Here is a 22,040-nt window from a genome sequence, read left to right as displayed (position 1 = left end):
AGCCATCCTGTAAGACAGCTGGATTTCATCTTTAGAGCCGCATTTCTGTAGCCCTGAGGTCCTTGAAGTGCGGGCATGGTGGGAAGGGGGACCAGATGGAGAACACTTAGAATTGATTGCCCCTGATGAAATTAAACTGCTCAGTGGATCACATTTGGATAATCAAAGTCTAACTCTTGAGATTCCCAACAAGGCTTTTTATGGAGATCCTGAGTATTGTGGTTGCTGATTGAGGTTTTTGTTTTTGTGGGGTTTAATACCCATTTCCTATATAGCACATTCTCTTCACTGAAGTGTGCCGCCATCAGGTAATGCCTAACTAGAGACCATCTTTGGGACTAGGGATGTGCTGTAAATATTCAGTTGTCTTTTGGTCAGGTATTTGAGAATTTGGGTTGATATGACCATAATTAAGCTTTAACGGCAAGAAGACATAAAATGTCTTGTCTTGGTCTGGCTTCACTACCTTTGGCAAAGGAGGGAGACAGCTTAATCACTTAAGAAGATGCAGTGAAGGCAAAATCTGAAAAGTGTGATTTTCAGGCTCCTTTTAGAGTTATGACTATAAATTACACATCAAGATTATTCTTCTTGGCTTGTTATAATGGAGTGGGCTTGGAAACCTCAGCAACGTGACCACTGAATACATTGTAGCAATTTTAACCCAGAGGCTTAATACGCTGGAAATGTTCCCTGGCAGCGTGGTGACCCCATCCCGGCACCTCCCCCCTCCAGCCCTAGAACAGAAACACTGACTTTTAGGAGCATTTTAATAGATGCCTGAAATGTTGCTGAAACGCTAGTTCGTTCTTTCAATTTTGAGTTCATTTGGCCTTTTTAAGACTGATTATGCCGTTCAAAAATACTAGTGCTTCAGAAAGGAAAATAGCTTTGGGGCCGGGGTGCCGAGAACAGTTTTAAATCATTGCCAGGTTTTCAGAATTTTAATAATTCGTTTTTGTTCATTTGTGCGCAGCTACTTAACATTCGCTTTAGTAACTCACAAAGAGCAGTCTGATGACCAATAAAAATAATGGTGTGATTGCAAGGGACGATCTAAATAATTGATGGGAGATTAACCACATGCCAAATAAGTATTGAAGGAGAATCTCATTTTGTGAGCAGCTTAAAGTGATTGGAGGGGGGGCACTATTTGAGGGTTATTTGTATTTTTACCCTCTGGAAAACAAATTGTTTAAATTATTATAATTACTTTAAAAACGTCGGGGCGCCTGGGTGGCTCAGTTGGTTAAGCATCCGACTTTAGCTCAGGTCGTGATCTCAGGGTCCCTGGTTCCAGCCCCGCCCTGCCTGGGACACAGAGCTTGCTTCAGATCCTCTGGCCCCGCCCATCCACCTCCCCCTATCCCGGTCCCCGCCCCCAATCGTCCCCAATCACGCCTGCTGGCAAGTGCATACTCTCAAAAATACATAAACTTTTTTTTTTTTAATGTAGGGTTATGGCTGGTGTACTAAAAACTTGTAGACTCTTAGTTAAGAGCGATCACTGATTCAAAGAGAAAGAGTCTGTAGCAGTTTTCACAGGCATGGGCTGCAAATTAGAGTTGCCACCTAGGGAGCTTCCGGAAAAATTAAATATTAAATAAAAGACCCAGGCATCGGTGTTGCGTTTAAAGCCAACCTGTGGCCAGAATTAAGAACCGCTGATCTGTGACTTCGTGAAAAATTTTAAGTCTGCAAACACCTGGAAAGGCTGGGGACATGAGCTGTTTTAGATTCTGTGCCAGGTTTTATAGTGACAGTCTTGCATCGAGGTCTCTATTTTCTTTCAGTTCTTATTGAGTAACTGGTCTAGAGGCAATCAAGAAACAGATTATACTTTCAACAGCTTTCTATGTTTTATGACTAGCAAAGGAATGGATTTTAGGATGATACTAGTTGAATAACAGTGTCCTTTAACTCTGATTTTTATTGAGACACGATGTTTTGGTATAAATTACTTACCTTTGTTTTTCCCTATAATATTCAGTTCATTCTATGGAGGTATAAATCAAGGGTACAAAAGGGTGGCGCTTTTATCTTGAGGAAAAAAATTGAATTGCTTTCTCTATTAGCCCATGTATTATAGATGCGCTTTTTAATATTTTTCCTTACTTTTTATTGTAGTGTATGATGTGTCATTAGAATAGAATCCGTGCCAGCACATTTCAGTTTTTTAAAATGCCATTTCTAAGGACATTTGGATGGGAAGCACTTCAACACAGGATGGACTGTTAATGAATTAAAATTCATCATGAGGTGGCGGGAATCATATCCTCCCACTCCACACTACATCGTGTGCCATCCCAAAGGGAGATTTTTTTTTTTTTTTAATGATTCCTACTTGGAGTTTCTCTGCCCTCGCTAAGGCACCTACCTTATTCACAGTCACAGGAACTAAAACCACTACGTTGGCAGCAAGCGGAAAATTACAGTGAATTTACACATGAGTTCAGCGCTGCCATTTTTATGCAAACTAAACAGCATTATAAGCTAGAGCAAATTCCACCAGAAATTGCAGGTTCTTCAGATTTGAGGGTGAAGCAGGCCTGGAAAAGTCTTCTATTTCAGCTCCAGCCCCAGTCCCAGGCAGCTGCAAACCCAAACCTGCCGGGGCTGAGGAGACTTTGCCCTTTTTTAAAAAACCCTCAGTAGACGTTATACAACTCCTCTCGGGCCCCGTTTTCATCATCTAACGATGATCACTGCCAGGACCCTCCCTCCCGCGCCCTCCCAAACCTACACAGCAATTTCAATCCGTTTTCTCCCAACTTCATAGACATAGAAGTCACGTAGGCCTTATTTGAAAGTGATCAGAGAGATAATGCATGGGGAAAGCTCTTAGTAAAACCGAAAATGCCACTCACATGTAGGGAATTCATAAAAATATGACGGACCTCAGAAATTGTGTTAGGCTTGTCTGTGCCTTTTGTTCTCTGGAATGCTATTAACTGCCAGAGAAGAAAGGTGAAGACCATTCAGAAGTGGGGAAGTACTAGTTTATTTTTAAGTTAATAAGTGGCCACTGTTAACCAAGGGGAACAATGTATGTTGGCAGTGCAGGAGACATCCTGCTTCACTGACCCTCTGCCATTCCTTTTTCCTCTTCCTCCTTTCCCATTGGTAGAATGGTCTGACAACTGGCATAAAAGGTAACTCTTCCTTATTTACTCTACCGTCGTGTCTTGGTTGCATGAAAAACTAACCAACCAGACAAATATTAAAGGTCGTAAATTGCAGTGTGTGTATGTACTTGACAATTTCTGTAATGCAAATAAATCTGTACATTATAAGTTTCGGGTCTGTTGTAGAGACTGAGCGAAGACTAACTTACAATGGAAGGTGAGGGTAAGGGTGAATCAGAATGAGCTAGACTTTACTCGCTTTTTTTTTTTTTAATGTTTATTCATTTTTTGACAGCGAGCACAAGTTGGGGAAGGGCAGAGAGAGAGAGAGAGAGAGAGAGAGAGAGAGGGAGGGAGGGAGGGAGGGAGGGAGGGAGACACAGAATCTGAAACAGGCTCCAGGCTCTGAGCTGTCAGCACAGAGCCTGACGCGGGGCTCGAACTCATGAAGGGTGAGATCATGGTGAGATCATGACCTGAGCCACCCAGGCGCCCTGCGGTGTACTCCCTTTCTGTTTACAATTTGCAAAATGCATATTATGGAAAATTTAGTGCTCTTATCAGTAGGCTGTGTCAGACCCTGTATATTACAGTTGCAAACAAAGAAGTCAGTCCCTGAATCAAAATGTATATAGCTCCCATTCTGATAAAGGTGTTGTTTACCGTCTTCCAGGAACTGTTGGGTCTTAGAATGCCCTGTCTTTGGGCAAGTGGGTAAGTGGCTATGCTGCCTAGCACGGATGCTGACTGACTTTTTCCAGATTGCCATGGGTAGAGATTCTGTTAGCCCATGCCAGGGTAGATTTCCAGAAGTTGCCCTTTTTATATACAGCTTAAATCTCTCCTACTTCAATTTATCCCAATACTTTTTGATTGATTCCCTACAGAGTTTGAAAGCAGTATCCCACTAAATAATTATTTAATAAGCTGAAATGAAAATAATGAGTCAAGAGGTCTTATTTATACTTTGGGGTGATTTTTACTTAAAAAAAATTTTTTTAGTGTTTATTTTTGAGAGAGAGAGAGAGAGAGAGAGGGGCAGAGCATGAGCAGGGGAGGGACACAGAGACAGAATCTAAAGCAGACTCCAGGCCCTGAGCTGTCAGCACAGAGTGCAACGCGTGGCTCGATCACATGAACCGCGAGATCATGACCTGAGCTGAAGTCAGATGCTTAGCCGACTGAGCCACATAGGGGCCCCGATTTTTACTTTTTTAACTGAAAAAAATAATAATTTTCCCTATAATATCAATATAAGATACGAAAATTCAGATCGAAATGCATCCTTGGGTGACATTTGGAGAACTTTGCAAGCTCTAAGTAATCTTGCTTTAAAATGATTATTTTGGGGTCAAGGATAGGAAGGGGAATCTTTGTGCCTACCTACTTTGAGTGCTGGGTGTTGTATGTAAGTGACAAATCACTAAATTATGCTCTTGAAACCAGTATTAGACTTTATGTTAACTAACTAGAATGTAAATAAAAATTTGAGACAAAAAAATATAATGGAAATACATATGTGGATATTGGTTCCTGTCCTTTTTTTGACTTAAATATATGGTTGTCTCAAACACGATAATATAGTACCATCAAAGGAGACTATCCCCAATTTGTATAAGAAAATGTATTACCCTGATTTAAGATAAGAAGCCAGTAGCCAGTAGCGGCCTGGCAGTTCGACTGGGGAGCGGTGGGGGCTGCTGGGAAAGATGGTGCCGGAGGGCGTGGCCCACATCGCGAAGGCATCGTGCAGGTGCAGTTTCCGGCATATCAAAAGTGGCTTCCTGGCCTGAGAACATTACCGGGATCACCCAGCTCGCAGTTGCAGTTCTTGCCTTTCCTTAGTGTACTTTCACCACTTGGCTGCATTGCAATTGGTCCATTCCTCCCGGAGGATAAAAAACGGAAGGATAGCTTGATTAATCTTAAAATACAAAAGGAAAATCCCAAAGTGGTGAATGAAATAAACATTGAAGATTTGTGTCCTACTAAAGCAGCTTACCATAGGCGATGGCGTTCTAAACCTTTCCTGCCTGTGATGGTTCACATAAGAAACACAATGAAGTGACAGGAGGTGATGTGGGTCCGCTGATACTGAAGAAGAAAGAAGTATAAGAGGAATGAATTAGGATTGGATTCAGTTGTGCGCTGTTGTAAAGTCTTCTAACAGTAATATTTTTTTCATTCTTTGTACATAGAAGATCTTTGAAATGGTGGTCTTAATCATTGCTCTTGGTTGAGTATTTCTGCCAATTTATCTTGTGCTTCTGTTCGATACTTTGTATATTCAAACAGTCATTTATATAGAAATTAAATTGTACAATCCTTTCATTCTTACTTCAGTGTACCTTCCTAAATAAAACCACCACTCTTGGTTTTAATTAACTGAGAAAAATCTAAGTTTTTGGCAATGGGTCCAAAGCGATTCCTTTGAATATCAATATTTTTAATAGCATCTGTCTGTGAAATTTTTCTCCCTACACTGTTAAATGTATTCTTTTTCAGTCCTCTTCTGTTTTGACCATTTGAAGTGATTTTTCCTCTTTGACCTTCCACACTCCTTTCTTTTCCACTCAATAAGAAAAACATTGTTCTGAAGAATTACTTGAGTGTGCAAAGAGATAAACGCTTTGCTTTATAAAGATTGTGTCTGAGAACTAGGAATATCCCAGTTTCAAAAAAGACATGAACTACATATAGAAAGTTCCAAAAAGGAACCGTTATGTACCTTACAAAAGATTTGTTTACTTTACAGAAGGCCTGTGTGTGTGTGTTCCCGGGTGTGTTTTGTACGTGTATCTTCTTCAACTCTTTGACTCAGTGACGTGGGATGGGGTGGCAAGAATACTTATACTAAACTCATGAGCTGCTGCATTTGAAGGTCAATTAAAAGTAAACATACAAAATGATAAATCGTTCAGTGTTCAAAACAGTATACATTTTTCTCTTTATAACAGTGTAAGCCAATAAAACCTGAAATGCAAAAGGTTTGCAAAATAAACTTCCTGGAGAATCTTTAAAAAAACAACAACAACAGAGTAAAGCCTCAGTGAAATAAAAGGGTGAGGTAAAATGGAGCTCAACCTTAGAACTTCTAGATTCAGCAAATCTACTTCTAAAAAACGTAGAAGCGGCATTAGAGACATATCGTGTGAAATGGGACTTTTTGACGGTAGGCTCTGAGAAATCACAAAGGATGTCTTTCCTGTAAAGCCAAAGAAGTAACAACTTCTCTTTGTAGAAGTCGTTGGTCATCATTTAAGACAGCCATTCTGTTTCTCTATACTTACGAGTAATTATTTTGTGTTGAGAAGTGATTTGCCCTCTGCTTTGGGCTCTTGGATACGAAATTGACAAGATTGCCCTCGGTCATTGTATGATAAATATTCCCAGTCTGACCTGTTCTAAGTGAGTGCGTTGCTTTGATGGTGGTGGTTGAGATTCTATGGAAGAAAGAAAAATGGCAGGAAAAATACTGTTTCTCTGGAATTTAGAAAAATTTAAACATTTTCGAATTGCCGTGTTGGCCTCAGAACTGCTGTCTCAAGCAGCACTCGTACTAATCTTCACTAAGTCAGCGACTAAGCCTAGTGGAGTTTGAGTAGCCTAACAAGGTTTTTTCCCCTCTTTAGTACTTGGTCTCTCCAGATTGTAATGAAGCATGCCTAGGCAAGAATTCTGAGCTCTATAGAAGCATGGAGAAATATGATAAGAAACTGACTTTTCCCCCCCTTTCTCTTGGTCAGTGTGCTGGAGAAGAGAAAAGAGTTGGTACACGCACAGTGTTTGTTGGCAATCATCCAGTTTCAGAAACAGAAGCTTACATTGCACAGAGATTTTGTGATAATAGAATAGTCTCATCTAAGGTAAGTTGTTTTTTTAATTCAATAGATATATATAGTGATTCATATAGTGAGCCAGATCATGCACTTACTTATGCCTCCAAGGAAGCCGGTGTATGTATTTATATATGCATACGTGGATGTGCACTTAAACACCGTCTAGCAACCACCCAAAGGCTGGTTTTGTTTGGAGTTTTTTTAAAGCATCATTTTGTCTTGTTACAGCTGACATATTATTCACTAGCCTTCCATTATTATTCATAGTGCCTGTTGATTCTGCATATTAAAACTTTAAGCCTTAAAGGGTGCTAAAAGTGGGAATTATTTACTTGCCCAAAGCTTCCTGAATTGCTCTTAAAGTGGATGGAAGAGGCTATAAATAATTTACGTTCTTTGGGAGGGTGCTATCCTGGAATGACATTTATATCTCTGTTCCACTGCCAAGCTCCTCGAGTACGCTCCTGGGTCCTAAAGGGTATGTTCTGCTCAGCACATTGCTGGAACAGTTAAGAGTTCAATCACTGTAGCTATGTCACCATTTGAATAATCATCTTCCTTCAGCATCGTGTAGTGCTAAGAGCAGTGACCTGCAAGTCTTAAAGACATGTTTAAATTCTGGCCTGACCATTTACTAGCTGTGTGACCTTGGCCAAATTAATCTCTTGAGTCTAAATGTCCTCATCCATGAAATGGAGCTAATGCTCCATATGTGAAAGACCCCTTTATACTTCCTAGTACGCAGTTGTCCTCATTCTACTAATATTAGTTCGCTAATCTTGACCTTGGGAACCAGGTTAGGCACTAGGTGCTAGATGGCAGATAATTGATAGATTCACAGTTGAGAATCTTCCCTACTTCTTTGTGTAGCCTGGCAAGGCAGTTCTAAAATGTTAGTGACAGTTGGATCGCTGCAAGTTTGCAAACACCTAGGACCTGAAACAAAATTTTGCCCTTTCGTTAAAAAGGTAACATTTAGGGGCGCCTGGGTGGCTCAGTCGGTTGAGCTCAGGTCATGATCTCGCAGTTCGTGGGTTCGAGCCCCACATGGGGCTTCTGTGCTGACGGAACAGAGCCTGCTTGGGACATCCTCTATTTCCCTCTCTTTCTGCTCCTTCCTTGCTCACGCACACGTGCTCGCTCTCTCTTTCTTGAAAATGGATAAACGTTTAAAAAAAATGAACATTTAGTTTTCAAATACACGTGATTTTTCTTTACGTGGTGATGCAATACAGATTATGCTTTTTTTTTTTTTAAGTTTACATATTTATTTTGAGGCGGAGAGAGGGAGAGAGAGAAGCCCAAGGAGGCTCCATGCCATCAGCCCAGAGCCCGACACGGGGCTCAAACTCATGAACCGTGAGATCATGCATGACCTGAGCTGTGAGCAAGAGACACTTAACTGACGGCCACCCAGGCGCCCCTGTAGTATTATACTTAGATTATACTTACATAGGGGATTAACATGTAAAATGTGTACAGAATGAGTGAAAACTGTGTTGGCCTAATGAGCCTGTATCTACTAGCTTACAGAACATTCTGAGTATATTTGGATGAAATGTCTTTCCTGTTCATCTTTAACCTTATGGCAGAAAATTTATCCTCAGCCAGAAGTTTTCATACCTGCGCAGGATAGGGAACAGTCCTTTGACTGAAAATTGTATCTCACCCTATAGTATCCAAGATAACAGTAGTAGTCCTTTGACTCAGACTCCTAGGCTTCTAAAACTGAAAGATCCTGAGAGATTATCTGTTCACCTTGCTGACTTTACAGACGAAGAAAACAAATGCAGAGAAATTAAGTTAGTGCCATGGTCACCAAGCAGAGTTAGGAGAAAGGCAGGAGCAGACCTGCTTTGTAAGGACTGGTCGCTCTGAGTGAAGAGCCCTTTTCACATCATTGTACCACGGGGGCTCCTTTCTCGGTTTTCTCTCTTACTGTTTTTTTTTTTTTTTTATAAATTTTTTTAATGTTTATTTTTGAGACAGAGACAGAGTATGAGCGGGGAGGGGCAGAGAGAGAGGGAGACACAGAATCCAAAACAGGCTCTGGGCTCTAGGCTCTGAGCTGTCAGCACAGAGCCGGACGCGCGGGGCTCGACCTCGCCAACTGTGAGATCATGACCTGAGCCAAAGTTGGACACTTAACCGACTGAGCCACCCAGGTGCCCCATCTATTTTTTCTCTCTTATTATGCATCAAGTAAAATATGAAATAGTTTCTAGGAAATTATTTTTCATAGTGTTTAATGTGGAAGATGCTAATGTTATCACACTGATGGTAAAGTCACCTTCATTAAACGAGCGATAACCATTTTGTTGTAGTATACTTGTGATTTCACATTCTAAAAGAACTATAAGACTCCCATCTAATTGTCAAATCTTTTTGTATTTACTATAATACTTTCCATATTTTATCTAGCTTCAGTTTTACCAGTTGGCAAAACAATGTATTAGGATTTTTTTTTTTTTTTAATTTTTAACGTTTGTTTATTTTTGAAAGAGAGAGACAGATAGTAGGGGAGGGTCACAGAGAGAGGGAGACACAGAATCCAAGCAGGCTCCAGGCTCGGAGCTGTCAGCACAGAGCCCGACGCGGGGCTCGAACTCACGAACCACGGGATCATGACCTGAGCTGAAGTCAGACGCTTAACCGACTGAGCCACCCAGGCACCCCAGGATATTTTTTTTAAATAGTCAAGAGCTCATGGGGCAAATAAAGATTGTTTCTGAACAGGTTTGCGTATATATCTCTGTAGTGTACATATGTATTAGAAATCAGAGTAAAGAAGTGAACATTTCTGCATTGAAACACAACCCAGCTCTCTTTTCTCTGTAAATATTACGTGTTTACAATCTTTCTAGATTGCTGATCATTATAACTGATGTGTTTTTTTTTATAAAAGCTCCAGAGCAGAAAAAGAGGAGTTGACAGTATACTAACTTCAGAATAAGAATGACATCTTTTTTTTTATCATTTTATTCATTCATTCATTCATTCATTCATTTTTAATTGACATCCAAGTTAGCATACAGTGCAATAATGATTTCAGGAGTAGATTCCAGTGATTCATCCCCTACGTATAATACCCAGTGCTCATCCTAACAAGTGTCTTCCTTAATGTCCCTTCCCCATTTAGCCCATCCCCCCACCCACAGCCCCTCCAGGAACCCTCAGTTTGTTCTCCATATTTATGAGTCTCTTCTGTTTTGTCCCCCTCCCTGTTTGGATATGATTTTTGCTTCCCTTCCCTTATATTCATCTGTTTTGTATCTTAAATTTCACATATGAGTGAGGTCACATGATACTTGTCTTCTGACTGACTTATTTCGCTTAGTATAATACCCTCTAGTTCCATCCATGTTGTTGCAAACGGCAAGATTTCATTCTTTTTCAATCAGAAAGGTTTAGAAGATTAAGATTTCATTCTTAATACAATGAATAATTGTAAGAGAATAGCTTACAGTGTAGTGGTGAAGAACTTCGCCCTTATAGACAGAAGGCCTGGGTTTGAAGTTAAAGTAAGTCATCGAACTTTTCTGCGTCTCAGTTTTCTTATCTATTAAAAGGAGATATTAACAGTAGTTACCGCAGAGGATTGTGGTGAGGATGAAAGAAAGGAATCCACAGAAAGCCCTTAAGCCCCGCGCTTGGCCTGTAGTAACTCAGAAACTCAGTCTCCATAACTCAGACTCAGTAGATGGTAGCTGGTATTGTTATTCATGTTTCTGTGATTACTATTACTGCATTCCTGAGAAGTACTAGTGATTTCCTCACTCTCACGGGTTTTGCTTGTGTGGAGTGCTCTCTCTTTAAAAGAGGCCTTTCGGTCCATTCTGGAGAGAACACTATTTTCACAATGTGAACTTTTCCTTCTTCACGTGCCTTTTGGCTGCTTATATGTTTCACCAGAATCTTTTAGTTGAAGAAATGTACAATTTGTAGAATACATTACCTGCCTTCCAGCTTTGTAGCAAGCGTTGATTTCCTTCTTGAACCTTTCGGTAATGAAAATAACTTTGTCTTACTGGGTGCTTTTTGTTTGTTTACAAATGACATCAGTAATGTCAGTGTAACGCTGGGAATAAGTCTTATTAATGCAGGAACACTGAAGAGAAACTTTGACCTGCTTTAAATTTTTTACTAACAAAGTTAGTGTTCCTTTCTTCTTCGGGGGACACAATACTTTTCTTTAGAAAAACCTGTTCTCTGCAGCCTTCCTACTTGATTTTAATACAATCAGCAAGAACCTTTGGGAATCACCAGAATTTTGTAGCTGGGACGAAATTTGGAAATCCCCTTCTGTAGCAAAAGGAGCCTTGATTGCATCCTGCTAGGATCTTTAGAATCTTTAGTTTTCACTATATTTTTCCATCATACTTTTTTTTTTTCCCTTTAAAAACCCTGAGCTTTGATCTTGGAGGCACTTCAGTGGGTTAAGAATCAGTGAGCTCGGGGTGCCTGGATGGCTTAGTTGGTTAAGTGTCAGACTCTTGGTTTTGGCTCAGGTCACGATCTCACGGTTTTGGGAGTTCGAGCCCCGTGTCGGGCTCTATGCTGGTAGTGTGGAGCTTGCTTGGAATTCTCTCTCTCTCTCTCTCTCTCTCTCTCTCTCTCTCTCTCTCTGCCCCTCCCCCACTCGCACTGCCTCTGTCTCTCTCAAAAATTAAAAAATTTAAAAAATCAGTGAGCTCTTTATAGGCCAAATGGGTGGTGGGCATTAAGGAGGGTGCTTATTGGGATGAGCACTGGGTGTCAAATGTAGGTGATGAATCACTGGGTTCTACTCCCGAAACCAAAACTATACTGCATGTTAACGAACTTGAATTTAAATAAATACATTTTTTTTTAAAAAAAAAGAAAGAAAGAAAAAAAAAGAATCAGTGAGCTCCACGTAACTCTTTGAAGGCATGCCCAAGGTTAAATTTAGAACTCCTGTGTGAAAGACTCTTGGATTAAAGTTTCAAGCCTAAAATTACACTAGCATTCTCCCTTATTTTAAAACTCAGAATCAGTAGAATTTATTAGACATCTCTTTGAATCTTTTCAGACTCCCTGGACAGTGCCTTTTTAGCTAAAGTTATTAAATCCTGGGGCACCTGGGTGGCTCAGTCAGTGAAGCGTCCAACTTCGGCTCAGGTCATGATCTCACAGTCCGTGAGTTCGAGCCCGGCGTCAGGCTCTGTGCTGACAGCTCAGAGCCTGGAGCCTGCTTCAGATTCTGTGTCTCCCTCTCTCTCTATTCCTCCCCTGCTCGCACTCTGTCTCTCTCTCTCTCTCTCTCTCAAAAATAAAGATTAAAAAAATTTTTTTAAAGAAAAAACAGTTCCTATGCTCTCAATACTGTTTTAAAAATAAACAATGAGGGGCGCCTGGGTGGCTTAGTTAAGTTTAAGTGTCTGACTTCAGCTCAGGTCATGATCTTACGGTTCATGGGTTCAAGCCCTACGTCAGGCTTTGTGCTGACCATGCACAGCCTGTTTGGGATTATCTCTCCCCCCCCTCCCCTCCCCCATTTGCGCGCGCGCTCTCTCTCTCTCTCTCTCTCTCTCTCAGAGTGAATAAATAAACTCAAAAAATTAAATAAATAAAGTGAAAGCCCTCTGTACCTCAGGGTTATGTGTATACCTCGGCTGTCATGGAGGTGGGAGGTACTGATAGGGACAGAGTTACATTGGTGACAATGGTCCAGATTCCAGTCGTTAGCTGAGCCAGAGCAATTAATTTGTTCATTCATTCATTCATTCATTCAGCTAATTTATTTAGTGTCTACCTTGTGTCTGTAGGTGTCAGGGGAAAAAGTAATAAAAAGACAAATGAACAGCCTGTCCTTATAGAACTCATTGCCTACTGAGGGAGAAACTTTAATAATAAATGCACGCATATATATATACTTATTCATTGTAACGAGTTTTTATCGAGGAAGTATAGGATGATAATGAGAGCACCTAACGAGGAGCCTAATGTAGATCAGATCAGGGAAGGCTGAGGTTGGAGACTAGATGGCCCAGTTGTAACGCTCAAAGTGAAAACGTCACTTCTCCTGTATGCCTCTAAGTGTATGCTTCTTTGTATGTGTGAGGTTTGGGTTTTAAATGTGCTTTCAAAGTGTCTTGATAATCTGACCCCTATGAGTCATTATTAGGGTTTTTCAAGTTTCCTTTCTAATCATACTCTTTTTATTTTTACTCCCATACAGTATACACTTTGGAACTTCCTCCCAAAGAATCTGTTTGAACAGTTTAGAAGAATTGCAAATTTCTATTTTCTCATCATTTTCCTTGTACAGGTAAGAGCTCCTCTCTTAGAAACTTAATCACTTCAAACAGATTCTCAATCCATTTGTAATTTTCAAATGTCCTGTGACCAAAAGATGTTTCAGGGCTTGTTTTAATAAGATATTTTAGGGGCTCCTGGGTGGCTCCGTCTGTTAAGGATCTGACTCTTGATGTCAGTGCAGGTCATGGGATCGAGCCCCACGTCAGGTGTTGTGCCTGCTTGGGATTCTTTCTCTCTGCCTCTCTCTCTGCCCCTCCCCCACTCACGCTCTCTGACTCAAATAAATAAATAAATTTAAAACTAAGACTTTTTAAAATACTGATATTACATTTCAAGATTTATATGATTTTGTATATTTCTAAAGTAGCATTTTTACTTAGAAAACCTGTTAAAAAAAAAAAGAAAGAGCGTCCGACTTCAACCAGGTCACGATCTCACGGTCCGTGAGTTCGAGCCCCGCGTCGGGCTCTGGGCTGATGGCTCAGAGCCTGGAGCCTGTTTCCGATTCTGTGTCTCCCTCTCTCTCTGCCCCTCGCCCGTTCATGCTCTGTCTCTCTCTGTCCCAAAAATAAATGAACGTTGAAAAAAAATTAAAAAAAAAAAAAAAGAAAGAAAGAAAACCTGTTGAGAATTTGTTACTTTCTTTAAAAGCTTTCATTGATTTCCTATCTTTGTTCATCCTAGAAGGACATATATTGTGTGCCGTTAATTTCAGTGCCATACACCAAAATCAAAAATGTTCAAATTAATAGTTTTACTTTGTTGAGCACCAGCTTCAGCTTAATTGAAAATTTATCCTTTTTTCTTTGTGATTATCAGGTTTGCTCTCCCTCATTCATTTACTTTTAAGTATGAAAGCCTGGCAGACTTGATCTTCTCTGTGTTCCTGCTAATGTTTTATGTTTAACGTTTTAGACCTCTTACGTTGCATTCTCCATCTTTAAGTCTATGAGCTATCAAAAGTTTTCCCTCGCCAAGATTACCCCCAGGAAATTTTATTACAGTAAGGGAATTTTTTTTTCCTCATTTCATTTTTCAAACGAAGCAGAAACATCCCAGTGAAATCGCTCAAATGCCTTGTTAATGGAAAATGCTTCTGTTTATCCACTTTGAGGCTTTGAGTAAATGGTACTGTAATTTAATTTAGCTCTGCTACTTAAAACTAATCTGGGTTATGCTATGGGAAAGAGCTAATTTCAACCTTAAATGATGGGGCATTTGAAAAGGAGCTCCTTTAGATCCACAGTAAGATATCTTACAGGACAGCATGAAATCAACGGCAGAAAAAGCTTGAAGAATCCTTCCACGTGGTACACAGCACAGTTCTGTTGGATTCGGTGGATGCGTACCAAGCACCTACCGTGCGCCTCGCAGTGATTCTAGCAAATAGATGCAAATCAAGATAGGACTTTTCTATCCTTAAGGAATTTTCGGTACAGCCAAGAAGACAGTCCTGTATTCCTCTAATTTAGTGCAGTACAAGTCATAAAAGTAGCCTGGGCAACATCTTACAGGGATACGGTGGAAGTTAATATGTCTTTCTGACCAAAAGGAGCTTAAGAAGGCTTCAATGCGTGGATGATATCTGAACTAAGCCTTGAAAGACCAGAGCGAGTTTACCTGGTGAAGCATGCCAGACTGGTATCTCAGGGTGGGCCTGAGGGCACAGAGCCACATGAAAGCCTATGGCTCCGACTCAGGGTATGTGGCAGAGACAAGCCCGTGGTGGAGATCAGAGATGAGATTGGGGGGCAGATTAGGGATGGTGGGGGGCAGAATGAACTCCTGGTCCTCTGTCCCTCCGATCTAGTTGGCTTTCAGTATTCCTTTGTTTCGGTGAATGACGACAGCATCTACCCAGCCATGTTAACCAGAAACTTGGAAGATCTCTTTAATCGCCCCTGACAAGAAATTCCTCGTTAACCCCTAAATATCTCTGGAGGTTCGTTCCACGTGGACCTTCGGCCACCCTTATCCAGGCCAACATCTTTTACTTGGATTATGGCAGCAGCCTGCTAAGTGCATTCCCTGCCTTCTCTCCTGTTCCCTTCCATTCCGCTTGCCTTAAATGAGGGAGAATGATCTCTCCAAACTGTAGTTCTGTTCATGGGACCTCTCCTTGCCTAAAAGCTTCCGTTATTTCCCAGTGTGGGGTAAAGCATGAACTCTAGCCTAGAGGGCCCCGCTTGGTCTTGCCTCTGTCTCCCTCTGCAGCGGCCATCTCACACCACACTCTTGCCGCTGGCTTCCGTACACTCCCTCCAACCATGGAGACTTCGCATATGCTGTTCACTGTGCCCGAAAGCCCGTCCTTCATCTAGTTCATTTCCGCTTACTCTTTAGGTCTCAGCGTCTCGCTTGTTTCAACGTCTGGTTTTCCTGTCAGCTGCCACCTTTAGGAGGGCAGGGACTGTTCTCTATCTTATTAAAAGCGACATCTGTAGAGCGTAGCCCCTTAGAGCCCAGGGGCTGAAAGAAGGGTGCTCAGCAAATGGATGGTGAATGATTGGTTGTATTTCATTGAAGGAGTTAATCCAAGCTGGACTGAAAGCGAAGCCTGAATTTAGAACTGTTATCTTCAACTAACTGCTGTGCGGATTGCTTTTGTTTTGATGAGCGTTAATACTCACCCTGCTGCCGGAATGTGTCTTGTCTGTACTTTTTGCCTGAAATGGATGCAGCAGGTACGTCCCGCGTGCACGCAAATGGCCTGTTTCCATTTCACGTCCAACTGAATTTCTTTCCCTAGGTCACGGTAGACACGCCAACGAGCCCCGTTACCAGTGGACTTCCGCTTTTCTTTGTTATAACTGTTACAGCCATCAAGCAGGTAAATTTCTCATTCATAATTACGCGTGCATTTCACTCCTGTCTGGTGTGCATTTTCTTGTCAAAGTTCCTTTTTCATATTTATATGGAGTGGGCAGTATCCTTGATGGATTCAGTTTATATTCGGCCCCTGTCGAAACCATGAAAATGACTGGAAGGTACGTCTTTAATTTCGTTTGCCCATTTGCTCCTGAGTATTCGTGTGGGGGGTTGTAACCCGAAAAGAAAGTCGGGAGAAGGTACAGCTCGGTCAGGAAATGAGAGGCGAATTTTTCCAGTGTGGTATATCTTTTTCCGAAAAATTCCCATTCTAGTGAGTTTTTTGCTGTCGTCGCCTAAAGCAGAGAACTCGGTAACACAAATGTTTTATATGTGTTATGTTCCCCGATGCTGCCGAAGTGGGTGGTGGGAGAGGAGACTTTTATTCTTGTTTGTCATCAAAGCCGACGATTGCCATGGTTTCTGATGCTGATGTCTTTGAAGTATTTTGAGCATTTTGTACGATTGTCCCTTTGAAAACTTCCACATGAAATTGAAAGTGGAAATGGGAAACTGGAGGTGAAGAGTGGGGTGGCAGTGTTTATCAGGCCCTGGGACAGTCCGTAGGACCTGGCTAATTGCAAACATACTTTTAGATAGTACTTATCAAAGAGCTCTAAAACTTACCCTAAAGAACTTCAGAAATGAAGGTCTGCTTAATGGTATTTGGAACAAGGTTACCGGTCCTCTTAGGGGTTATCTGGTCTTCTATCTTCCCTACCAGGAACTGTAAGAATATTTTATCAAGTGTTTGGTTGCTAAATAAAGACATTTGGAATGTTCTTTCCCTTAGGCTGTTAGGATTATTTTCTTTAACATCACAGAATTGCCAGTTCCAAGAATAGCTTGCATGGTTTACAAAAGCTCTTACTGATTCATTTTACTCCCTATACTAGTTCATGTTAGGGCCTTTCTTTCCTCACTGACATCGCAGAAGGTACCATCGGAAGTGATAGCCTAGCATTGTCATAAAGAGGGACAGAACAGGAATGAATATAGCGCTGGGAAAAAAAGGGAAGGCGATCAAGAGATTTTTTTTTTTTCAAACAGTTATATTTGAAAAGGTACAGACATTATTATAAAGAAAAAAAGGAGAAGAGGTCATGCTCAAACAAATGCACATCCTCTTTCCTTAGTTCCTTTGGCTTAAATTTACTTCATACAAAAACCCAACGAAAAATGAGCCATTAGACCTTTCCCTGATTACTTTTAACTCTAAAAGATGAACACCAATTTATAGTTTCCTTTACCACCAAGTCAGTGGAGAAGTTTAACTGTTGAAGTCCAAACCTTATCATAGATTCTCTGCCAAAATAATCCGATCTTGCCTTTTCTATTCTCTATCCCTGGGAAAGAATTCTATTTCCTCAGAGATGGTCGCTCCCAACAGTCTACTGTAGAGGAATATATTTAAGTGATTAGGTCTGTAAGAAAATAAAACCCAGGGGGAAAAAATTGTCAAATTAAAAAGTGAGGAAATTGGGGCACCTGGGTGGCTCAGTCGGTTAAGTGTCCAGTTTTGGCTCAGGTCATGATCTCACAGTCGTGAGATCGAGCCCCGTGTCAGGCTCCAATATGAGCGTGGAGCTGGCTTGGGATTCTCTCTCTCCCTCCCTCTCTGTCCGCCCCCCCCCCCCAAATAAATAAACATTTTTTAGAAAAGGTAGAGAAATTAGCACTAACTTGAATAAGAGTAGAATCAGAAGAATAAGTCATAGTCCTTCACATATTACAGTTCTGATGCCTGTGTTTTCATTGATACTCATCTATGGAATGGCGAAACCTTTTAACACAGTAAAGCTATTTACCGAAGGGGTGTTTTGAAAGCGTATCTTAGTTTTGCTGTAAAAATATACAGTGTTGTCTCTTTAGCAGAGATCTGAGTTGAGATTAATATTATAATCTCAACTGGTGACTCAGGGAGGGGGGTTATAGAACTTTATTAAGAATTTCTATGAGGGGCGCCTGGGTGGCTCAGTGAGTTAAGCATCTGACTTCGGCTCAGGTCATGATCACACACTCCGTGAGTTCGAACCCTGCGTCGGGCTCTGTGCTGACAGCTCAGAGCCTGGATCCTGCTTCAGATTCTGTGTCTCCCTCTCTCTGACCCTCCCCCGTTCATGCTCTGTCTCTCTCTGTGTCAAAAATAAATAAACATTAAAAAAAAAATTAAAAAAAAAAAAAAAGAATTTCTATGTGAGCTTGACTATAGTTATTTTTATCCCCTTAGGGATATGAGGATTGGCTGAGACACAGAGCTGACAATGAAGTCAACAAAAGCACTGTTTACATTATTGAAAATGCAAAGCGAGTGAGAAAAGAGAGTGAAAAAATCAAGGTACGTTTGTAGTTAATTCTTTTTTTTTTTTTTTTAATCATGGTAAAAGCACAGCATTTTAAAATGTACAATTTAGCAACTTGTAGTACATTCACACCGTTGTGCAGCCGTCCACAGTATCTAGTTCCACAACGTTTTCATCGCCCTAAAAGGTCGCCCCCATCGGCAATGCGTAGTTATGCCACATGTCCTCCCTCTCCCAGGCCCTGGCCACCACTAATCTTCTTTCTGTCTCTATGGATGTATCTGTATCCATGGATGGATGGATGGATATGGATGTATTTACATTTCCTATAAATGGAATCATACGCCGTGTGGCCTTTTGTGTCTGGCTTCTCTCACTTCATGTAATGTTCTCGAGCTCTATTCTTGTTGTAGCATATATTAGTAATTCTAATTTTTATGGCTAAGATTCCATCACACGGCTCTACCATTTTTTCTTTACCCGTTCGCCAGTTGATGGACATTTGGGGTTCTTCCCACCTGTTCGCCATTCTGAACATGGCCGGTGTGAGCATTCGCGGACAAGTTTTTGTTTGAACACCTGTTGTCAATTCTCTGGGGTATATACCTAGGAGTAGAATTGCTAGGTGACAGGGTAGGTCCGTGTTCAACTTTTTCATGAAGCACCAAGCTGTTTTCCACAGCAGCTGTACCGTTTTACATCCCGCCAGCGATGCACGAGCGTTCCATGGGATTATTTTTATCACCTAATGAGACCCCTGTCAGGAAGATTTTAGACTCCCCCACATCGAAGAGTATTTTTTGTTCCCAGCAGATTTTATTTCAGTTAATAATAAACATTACTTTTGAGAGTTTTAGGTTCGCAGCAAAATCGGGCGGGAAGCACAGAGTTCACGTACATGCCGTTTTCCCACACACGCGCCACGTCCCTCGCCATCAGTACTCCATAGCGGCATACGTGTTGCAATCCATGAATTTACACCGGCACATCATTATCACCCGCAGCCCACAGTTTATGTTAGAGTCCGCTCTTGTTCGACATTGTGTGTGACCTCAGACGAATGCCTGATGACAAGTACCCACCATCGTGATATCATACAGAATCGTTTCACTGCCCTCAACATCCTTTGTGCTTTGCCTCTTTATCCCTTCATCCCTCCCACACCAGGTCTCCACTAGCCTTTTTACTCTCTCCGTAGTTTTGCCTTTTCCATAATATTAACACTGTTAGAATCACACACAGCATGTGTAGCCTTGTCAGATTGGCTTCCTTTACTTAACAAGACGCGTTTAAGTTCATGCCCTGTCTTTTCGTGTCTTGATACGTCCTTCCTTGTTAGCACTGAATGAAACCCCATTGTCTGGAGGTACCAGTTTCCCAACCATTCACCTTCTGAACGACGCCTTCGTTGCTTCCGAGTCATGGCAATTATGAATCAGGCTGCTGTAAACATTTATGTGCAGGTTTTTGCATGGACCTGAGATTTTCATTTATTTGGGTAAATATCAAGGAGCGCGCCTACTGGATTTTACGGTAAAAGCATGTTTTGTAAGAAACTGCCAAGCTGGGGGCGCCTGGGTGGCGCAGTCGGTTAAGCGTCCGACTTCAGCCAGGTCACGATCTCGCGGTCCGTGAGTTCGAACCCCGCGTCAGGCTCTGGGCTGATGGCTCAGAGCCTGGAGCCTGTTTCCGATTCTGTGTCTCCCTCTCTCTCTGCCCCTCCCCCGTTCATGCTCTGTCTCTCTCTGTCGCAAAAATAAATAAATGTTGAAAAAAAAAAATTAGAAAAAAAAAAAAAAAAAAAAGAAACTGCCAAGCTGTCCCCAGAGACGCTGTGCATGTTGCGTTCCCATCGGCAGTGAACGAGAGGTCCTGCTTGTCCACATCCTGGCCAACGTTTGTCGTCAGTGTTTTGGATTTTGGCAGTTCTAATAGGTGTTTAGTGGCATCTCGTTTTTGTTTGAATTTGCATTTCCTGAATGATGTATAGTGTTCAACATGTCTTAATGTGTCCACGCCCTCTCGATATCTTCTTTCGTGAGGTTGTCTACGCAGGTCTTTTGTCCACTGTTTTATGGAGTGATCATTTTCTTATTGTTGAGTTTTAAGGTTTTTAGAAAAATATTTTGGGGCTGTCTCGGTGGCCCAGGTGGTTAAGTGCTGACTCTTGGTTTCGGCTCAGGTCATGGTTTGTGAGTTCGAGCCTCGTGTTGGGCTCCACACTGACAGTGTAGAACCTGCTTGGGATTCTCCCTCTCTCCCTCTCTCTCTGCCCCTCCCCTGCTCGTGCTCGCTCGCTCTCTCTCTCTCTCTCTCTCCATAAATAAACTTCAAAAAAGAAAAAGAATACTCTATAGAAAAGTAAATAAAATAAAATACCCTGGATAATAGTCTTTTATCAGATATGTCTTTTACAAATATTTTATCCCAATCTCAAAATATTATTTATTTTTTATTTCATTCTGTTATTGTGATTTAAAAAGCACATAACAGGGGCGCCTGGGTGGCACAGTCGGTTAAGCGTCCGACTTCAGCCAGGTCACGATCTCGCGGTCCGTGAGTTCGAGCCCCGCGTCGGGCTCTGGGCTGATGGCTCGGAGCCTGGAGCCTGTTTCCGAGTCTGTGTCTCCCTCTCTCTCTGCCCCTCCCCTGTTCATGCTCTGTCTCTCTCTGTCCCAAAAATAAATAAACGTTGAAAAAAAAAAATTTAAAAAAAAAAAATAAATAAAAAATAAAAAGCACATAACATTAAGTTGACCTTCTTAAGCATTTTTTTAAAGTGTAATCTCCATTTTATTTTTTTTCCAGAGAACAGTTTTTCTTCCGTCCTCAAAGACTCAGCTCCTTACATGGGCTATGGTGGAGGTCGTGGGGCAGCACCCACGGGTCTAGATCGGGGTGGGGGTGTTTGGGCCTTCGGAGCCTCATGAGAGCGATCCCGGACTACCTTGCCGTGAATGGCAGAGCTCACACAGTAATGTAGTTGGACGTAAAGCTTGAGAAGCACATAGGCCTTAAAGACCCTTGCTTCAGAAATGTCCCTGACGGCAGTGGCCTCTACTGTGTTACACATAACGAACTTCGTAATGGCCTTGTCCTTGGGCACGCAATGAGTGCAGTGGCTTGTGGCCCTTTGCAGCATTACCGTAATTCCTTCCTTTCTTGGTCATCTTGGAAGCAAGGACCCCAGAGAGCCACCCTAACCATTTTCTTTTTTAAGATTTTATTTTTTTAAATAATCTCTACACCCAGCGTGGGGCTTGAACTCACAGCTCCAAGATCAAGAATCACATGTTCCCTTGACTGAGCCAGCCGGGCACCCACGCCGTCTTAACCATTTTTAAGTGCACACTTGCAATAGTGTTAAGTATATTCACGTTGTTGTACAACAAATCTCTAGAATCTTTTCACCTTGTAACACTAAAACTTTATAACCACCAAACACTACCCCCTGCCTCCACCCCTTGCTAAACACCTTTCTACTTTCTGTTTCTATGACTTCGACTACTTTAGAGAAAGACTTCCCATGACTTAGTTCATACAGTATTTGTCCTTTTGGGACTGGCTTATTTGACTGGCATTATGTCTTCAAGGTTCATCCATGTTGGAGCATATGACAGAGACCC

The 22,040-nt window shown here is 41.6% G+C and overlaps 1 protein-coding gene across 11 annotated transcripts in view; it reads left to right on the top strand.

The window, feature by feature from the left end:
- Nucleotides 1-22,040, top strand: part of ATP11C (ATPase phospholipid transporting 11C (ATP11C blood group)) — a 107,382-nt gene that overhangs the window by 10,029 nt on the left and 75,313 nt on the right. For all 11 annotated transcript variants that reach the window (XM_040468551.1, XM_040468557.1, XM_040468554.1 and 8 more), the window contains exons 2-5: nucleotides 6,872-6,991; nucleotides 13,164-13,253; nucleotides 15,993-16,073; nucleotides 18,342-18,449. In XM_040468551.1, coding sequence (XP_040324485.1) covers nucleotides 6,872-6,991; nucleotides 13,164-13,253; nucleotides 15,993-16,073; nucleotides 18,342-18,449 — 399 coding nt within the window. The remainder of the gene's footprint in view (nucleotides 1-6,871; nucleotides 6,992-13,163; nucleotides 13,254-15,992; nucleotides 16,074-18,341; nucleotides 18,450-22,040) is intronic.

The sequence above is a fragment of the Herpailurus yagouaroundi genome, unplaced genomic scaffold (assembly GCF_014898765.1).
Source record: "Herpailurus yagouaroundi ecotype Mexico unplaced genomic scaffold, PumYag 67702, whole genome shotgun sequence".
Classification (NCBI taxonomy): Eukaryota; Metazoa; Chordata; class Mammalia; order Carnivora; family Felidae; genus Herpailurus; species Herpailurus yagouaroundi.
This window is presented reverse-complemented; position numbering and strand designations above follow the sequence as displayed.